Source organism: Oreochromis niloticus, unplaced genomic scaffold, assembly GCF_001858045.2.
Source record: "Oreochromis niloticus isolate F11D_XX unplaced genomic scaffold, O_niloticus_UMD_NMBU tig00002217_pilon, whole genome shotgun sequence".
In the NCBI taxonomy this organism is placed as follows: domain Eukaryota; kingdom Metazoa; phylum Chordata; class Actinopteri; order Cichliformes; family Cichlidae; genus Oreochromis; species Oreochromis niloticus.
In genome coordinates, this window is record NW_020327597.1 from 57,823 (window position 1) to 64,600 (window position 6,778).

Genomic DNA, 6,778 nt, shown 5'->3' on the forward strand with positions numbered 1-6,778 from the left:
TTTTTGATGAAACTGGCCATTTAATACTTACAAAATAGAATACTAAACTTTCATGGTATTTTCTTTTTAAAAACATTTTCCTCTATTGCTAAAAACCCTAACAATAAGAAGCCATATTGACAATTCAGATGGAGAGCTGTTGCCAACAGCCTGGAGTACAACTAATAACAATGCTTTTTAGTTGCAATTTCATTAACAACACCGTTTTATACTTTTCCAACTCTTTATTTAAACTTTTTTTTCCATATGAACAATAACATTTGAAACCTTTAACTTTTTACATCATGAACATTTTCCATACCACAAACACAAACTATTCACGCTGAGTTTTTTTCCATCTCTGAAATATGCCTGCCTTTCACTTTTATGTTGACACAGACCATGGCCTTTTCCAGGTCTTTGTCAAATGGCTGCCACATCTCTGCTTCAATATACAGGCTCTCTCCACCCTCAAAGAGTACCTCTAGCTGGTTGGAATTATTGGTAGTGGTAACGCCGATGACATTTACTTGGGCACGTTCCTCTTCAGTTGTCTGTCAATACACAAACCACCAACCATTTTAACTTTTACCTTCTTTCATCCAAAATATAACACATATACATAGATATACACACAGATAGATAAATATACACACAGACAGACACACAGACAGACAGACACACAGACAGACATCTTAAACCATATTTCCCATATATAGCATTTCACCCCAAATTCTCAGTTTACTCATAACGCATTACATCATCTTAATCTATCGATCTACTTCTAAATATCTAGATATCAAATATATATAGCTATACAGACAGATCTGCAACATTATAGAATTATATGCACAGTCATATTTTCACCTACTGTAAGATAATATTTACATTTCAAAACCTATAACTAAACATATCGTAAACATCACATTGCTATTACATCTTGGTACAAACATATGGCTTCTTCATACCTCAATCTTTGTAAATACCGTCGTGTGCAGCTCTAATCCAAAAGCTGACTGCTTCACCTTAACATGTGACACCTTTATGTGGTCTCCCACGTGAAGCTCATGAATGGCCGCCTCCCTCCACAAACACACTCTCATGGTATAACCATCCTGAAATCATAAAGATTATAGAACACACCATTTGTTCATAACTAATACAAAAAGCCACTCACTACCAAATTCAAGCCCACAACGCAACATAATAAATACCGCTACCACCAATCTCAAATATGACATTACTTTTCCTACTTTTAGTAGGACACTTCAGTTCACTTCAGCACCATTACCTGTTTTAGCTGCAAATGTTTGATGGGAACTCCTTGTTTCCCTGACAGCACTTTCCTGGTGGACAAACACTGAAAAGTCCATTAAAATATGTCAGTTACAGTGAATGTATAAATCTGGTGTACAGGTCTTTCTTCCTTCAATACTCTGTTTATGTTCTCTTATTGTTGTTTTTAATGAAAGTTCTATAAACACCTTGTACAAAATTCCTGATACATTTCATAATTTTTTTTTCAACCCATGCTTCAGCAACACCAACATCAATGCCCAATTTGCTCATTTCAAGTATGGCAATTATATTTGCCATAGATTATGCCCAATTCAGCAACATTTTGGACTTCTATGGCAACTGTTTCTTATTAGACACATTAAACTCAATAAACCTTTCTCGGTAAACTTATATACCAAAGTATATAAACTAATCATTCAATTGTTGTGAGCAACTACAGAATACAGTACTAACTTTTAATTCTAATCTCACCAATACAAATATAGGTTAGCATTGTGGAGATGGACTGTATAAAGACCAGAAATAGTTTGAATCACAGCGCAAATACTTACCTCCACAACCTCCCCCTCTACTGTTATGAGCCCCACATTTGTGGAGCTCATTTTAAGGTTGATCAAAGGAGCCGGGGGATGCAAAAGCTCCTCTGCTTTGGAAAAAAGCTCTTGTGCCACAGAAAGGGCAGACGACTTGAAGAATTGTGTCGAAGCACTAATATGAATAGCATAAGGGGGAGCTGTCCCTCTTAGCTCATGCCCTTTCATAATGTACGAAAACCCCTGCTGCACTTTTGACACAAACGCCTCATACAAAGTCACCTTAACTACTGTCTCGCCATCAGAAATGGCTGCCACCTTATTAAACTTTTTACTGACAGGTTTTGCCACTCCCTCCTTTACATCCCAACTAATCACCCTTGGCTGTTCACAGATTTTTAACACACAGACATGCAAGGGTGGTGGCCGGAAGTACGGTGTCTCTGGACGGTTACTAATTAGTTGCATCAACGCCATTCTGAAAGAAAGAAAATAACATTACATTAACTGATTTATACATTTCTGCTAGATACACTTCTATCAGAAGTGAAACATTTTACCTTCATGTAGTCTCTGTATATTGATATAGACAAACCTCTTCACGTCTTACACCAGGTGTGGGCTACTCCAGGCCTCAAGGGCCAGTGCTCTGCAGATTTTAGATATGACCCTGGGTCAACACACCTCAATCAAATGATTAGTTTATTACCAAGCCTCTGGTGAACTTGAAGACATGTTGAGGAGGTAATTTAGCCATTGATATCAGCTGTGATGGACACAAGGACACATCTAAAACCTGCAGGACACCGTCCCATAAGGCCTGGAATTGCCTACCCCTGTCTTACACCCAAAGTGTATTTCTGAAGTTCCTACTCACAAACTAGAGCATGCAAATAATTACAGTATTTCCCTGAAATTACCATCTTTATATTGAGAAGGATATTTTAAAAAACTTCACCCTTATCAGGCATCATCAAATGCATAAAAATATTACAACACATGAAAATCTGTCCAACTCCCTCTTCAAAAACCACAGAAAACATCACTTTTCTTTGTGCAACTTATTTTTTGACAGCAAATACTGCCTTTGGAAAATATTTTACAAAACACTTCAGAAAACAAGTATATGTGGGTTTATTTCATTCTTATTACTGACAGCTTAACTTAATGAAAACACAGATGATCTGCTAAACTGTCAAAAAGAAAACTGGTTAGATTGTAAGTCACTAACTTCAGCATAAAGGTTAAAACTCAGGAGACCAAATCAAACTCACCTCAACTGCAAAGGGGCTGCAAAGAATGAGCTGGAAATAAGTGCAGTCCTTGTATAATGTGTGCCAGGTGTGTTCAATGAAGGCACAGACTGCAAAGGCAATCAGTGGTGAGAAAATAAATGAGGAAACAAGGTAAGTCTGGTGAGGTGACGGAGAGTGAGAAAAAGAGTGAATAAAACTGGAAAGCAAAATTTTAGAAAACATTTTAAGTGTGCCAGTTAAATATATCTATGGAAAAATTTAATTTATTACAATTGTGCAATGTTTTTATGATTTCAGCAACTTCTCTAGTATCAACTTCAGCTTTTTCAGCACTTTTAAGCACAAATTTCAGTTTCTTCACCTCTTTTCAGCACAAAGTTCTGCTTCTTTACCTCTTTTCAGCAGAAATTCTGCTGATTCACCTCTTTTTTGCTGAATTTTCAGCCTTTTCACCTCTTATCAGCACAATTCTAAGCAGCTTCTGCTCATTTCACCAAAATTGTCAGTCTCTCCACCTACTATTTGTCAGAGTGAGTTTGGCTCAGTGAGATGAGTGGCTGTCTTGAGACCAGGAGGGCCAGGTTCAAATCCTGCTCAGGGCAATGGTGTTTTTCACCACTTTTCAGCAAAAATTTTCTGCTTCTTCACCTGTTTTCAGCATATCTCGTCATATCTTTTTGATGGATTTCAACAGAGACCTGAAAATTTCCATGACTGTTCACCAAAGCCTGCTGTTTCTTACGGTGAAAGAATGATTTTGATGCTCCATATAGATTTAGAGTTACAAAACGTTGTTTGAGGGCAAGTCAAGGCAGTTTTGCTTCGCCTCTACTCAGTTACAGTGTATTACAAGTCATCTATCTTTAATAATTCATATTTTATCTCTGAATTATGAAGACCTGCAGATTTCCCCATCTCTTCTGAACAAAACGGTGTCAGAATGAGCTTTCTAGCCGCTACGGTTAGGAAATTATGGTCATTTGTTCGAGGGGAATCCTGAATGTGAGAAATACACTGCAGAAAACTTATACCTCTCTCTGTGTCTGTGTGTGTAAGTGCTGATTACAGCAGGTGCAGCTAATTTAACTGACCTAGATATACCAAGCTCAGACTCTTAACAGCCTCTGTTCACTTTAGGCTCTGTGTATGTGTGTGTGTATCAATATTTCTCCCATGTTAAAGTATTACTCCTCCATAATAGTATTTCTGCTAAATCAAAGTACTTCTACTACATCTTAGTACTTCTGCTCAATCATAGTGTTTTTGCCAAATCATGGTATTTGTGCCAAAGCATACTATTTCCACAAAATAACAGTATTTCTGCTATGTTATATTATTACTGCTCATAGTATTTCTGCCAAATCTTGGTATTTGTTCCAAAGCATAGTATTTCTGCCAAATCACAATATAACTGCAAAATAAAGGTTTTTTTTTAGACAAATCATAGTGTTTGTGCTAAATCCTAGTAATTCTGCTCAATCATAGAATTTCTGCTATGCTGAAGTGCTTTTTGCTAGATTATAGAATTTCTGCTAAGTCAAAGTATTTCATGTAAATCATACTATTTATACCAAGTCCCAGTGTTTCTGCCAAATCACAAATCATAAATAATGTGGCGTGTTGGTGGAACAGCTAGTTCTCTCCCATCATGCCTTGGGACATGTGCTGCTGTTTAGATGTTCTTGTTTCATTGTTTATGATTACGTTACTTTTAACTGTTGTCTTGAATGTTGTGTTTATACTACGGTACAAAGTCAGTTATTGTTTTATAGGAAGAATGAAGTACCATAAGTGAGTTCTGTTATGCTGTTAATGACCCTTGAAGCACATTGTAGCACAAGCAAGTGTTTAATAAAGAGCACCCCCTACCAGCTTGGGGTGGAAATACAAGCTCAATCAATCAATCTCTCTCTCTCTCTCTCTCTCAGCTTCTTTGTAAGATTCATCTGCATGCTAGTAGTGCAATTCATCCTGATTGGTGATTGGTCAAAAGTCTACAGTGGAAGAAGAGGCTTGTGATTGGTTAAAAATGTGCAATGAAGAAGACTTCTTTCATTCATTCAGTCTGTTGTCTGTTTTTTCTTTGTCAGGTGATGTTTCCAGCTCCTTTATCCCACCTGATGCCTGGACTGCTGTCTGTGGTCTTCAGCATGATCACAATGTGTTATTTATGTATTTGACTGGTTTAAAATGACAGGACAGTAAGCATTATCAGTGTATATTCCAATAAAAGCATGTAGTTTTTACTCCAACATCGATGAGGATTTTCTTTTGGCTCTTTTGAACCAACAGGTTGGAAAGTCTCCTGAAATTAAGCGCAATTGAAAATCAATTCCTTTCTTTTCTTCTGTAATTATTATGTGCAAAGACTAGCCATAAGAGGAGTCTTTTAGGTTTTCCTGATGAGACAATGTAATTGTTTTACTTTTCTACTGGTAAAATCTGAAGGATTATTCATGCCATGACACTGTCATTTACAGACAGGCAAGAAATTAAAGGCATGCCCTGAACTCTTGACCCCTACACAGAGAGACATTGTTGCACTTTGCTCTTTTCTGCCATGTTAGGGTTCACTTGTCAAAGGTAAAAGAGTTGTAAAATCATTACAAACTTGCTATCAGAGATTATGTTTGTCCCGTGACAAATAGACGGAGTAGTTGATTATGAAAATGGCGTGATCATACACCATGGCTTTCACAGTCACCTGATGTCAACCAAGACTATTCTGGGGAAATTTGACACACATAACAGATAGATAATAGCTCTGTTAGTGTTTCCTAATCAATTCCAGGAAACACTGAAGTTGTTGTGGAGGCATGTGTTGTACAAATACTTCCAAAACTTGTGTTTGCCTGCTTGTACACATTGCTTCTTTGGTTCATTCTGTTATGTGTTTCTACATAGTTGTGTCTACATGTCTAAGGCAGATTAAAGCCCAACTTGGGCATTCATTAAGTAAATCCACAACTCACAGGACTGTAACACAGGACACTTTATTAAAGTGGATGAAACAGGAATACAGGAAAACAGCACTGCAGGATAGTCAATCAGTGAACTGAACTACAAAAAGTCAAAAGTGCCTATCAGGTAGGCTGGAATCATACACGTTACCGTCAACAATATCACTGTGAATGTTACACATACTTAAAGAAAGTTTACAACGAGCGAGATGTACTGACAATAGCCAAACACGGGTAAATGTGTAGTAAATGGCAGTGCGGTAAATCTGCCTAGTATGATATTAAATACACTTACTACTTCATATATCTCAGATCGTTTGTAACGAGCCACGGAAAGCACCATGTTGACTTGAAGGCGCGTGGATACCCTCTGTGCGTGAGTGAAGGCAGCGGCTCGGCTGAGCAGCTGCTGTGTGCAGGTTTGGTGAAGACCATACTTCTCACCAGGCCTGCTGACGAGGTGCATGGGCGTCTGGATTTACAACATGAATTGCTAATGTCGCGATCATCAGTTGCAGCCACTGAAAAGACTAGAAATGGGCGTAATACATTAGATGTCGGCTAGCGCGCCGCTAACATTTACCACAAAGAAAAAGGCTTAAATGCGCTATTCAGCGTCGTGTAATTTCCGCTAAATCCAGAGTCTGTAACTTCACGTAAACATAGAAGAAATGCCAGTTTCCATTTAAAAAAATAGCGGACCTGCCGGCTTCTTCACTGTGTGTTGTTTTTGTTTTGGTGACGCAACTTC

The 6,778-nt window shown here is 37.8% G+C and overlaps 1 protein-coding gene across 3 annotated transcripts; it reads right to left on the bottom strand.

Annotated features, from left to right (window-relative positions):
* Nucleotides 1–220: 220 nt before the first annotated feature.
* Nucleotides 221–3,259, bottom strand: LOC102080188 (uncharacterized). Of its 3 annotated transcripts, XM_025904517.1 has the most exons (6): nt 3,086–3,103; nt 2,372–2,460; nt 1,830–2,289; nt 1,271–1,339; nt 948–1,094; nt 221–533 (listed from the first exon to the last, which is right to left on the bottom strand). In XM_025904517.1, exons 3-6 carry the CDS (start codon nt 2,286–2,288, stop codon nt 318–320), a joined length of 891 nt encoding a protein of 296 aa, XP_025760302.1. In that variant the 5' UTR covers nt 2,289; nt 2,372–2,460; nt 3,086–3,103; the 3' UTR covers nt 221–317. The 3 variants fall into 3 exon arrangements, with proteins under 3 accessions (XP_025760302.1, XP_013123367.1, XP_025760303.1); XM_013267913.3 differs by lacking the exon at nt 2,372–2,460 and having other exon boundaries at nt 3,086–3,259; XM_025904518.1 differs by lacking the exon at nt 3,086–3,103 and having other exon boundaries at nt 2,407–2,453.
* Nucleotides 3,260–6,778: the final 3,519 nt, after the last annotated feature.

Bases quoted from the DNA above. Each gene is read 5' to 3' on its own strand.
- LOC102080188 (XM_013267913.3), bottom strand. From the start codon at position 2,288: ATGGCGTTGATGCAACTAATTAGTAACCGTCCAGAGACACCGTACTTC. The intron at 1,340-1,829 runs GTAAGTATTTGC...TGGACTTTTCAG, and splicing joins TAGAGGGGGAGGTTGTGGAG to TGTTTGTCCACCAGGAAAGT. The intron at 534-947 runs GTATGAAGAAGC...GTGTATTGACAG, and splicing joins CGGTATTTACAAAGATTGAG to ACAACTGAAGAGGAACGTGC.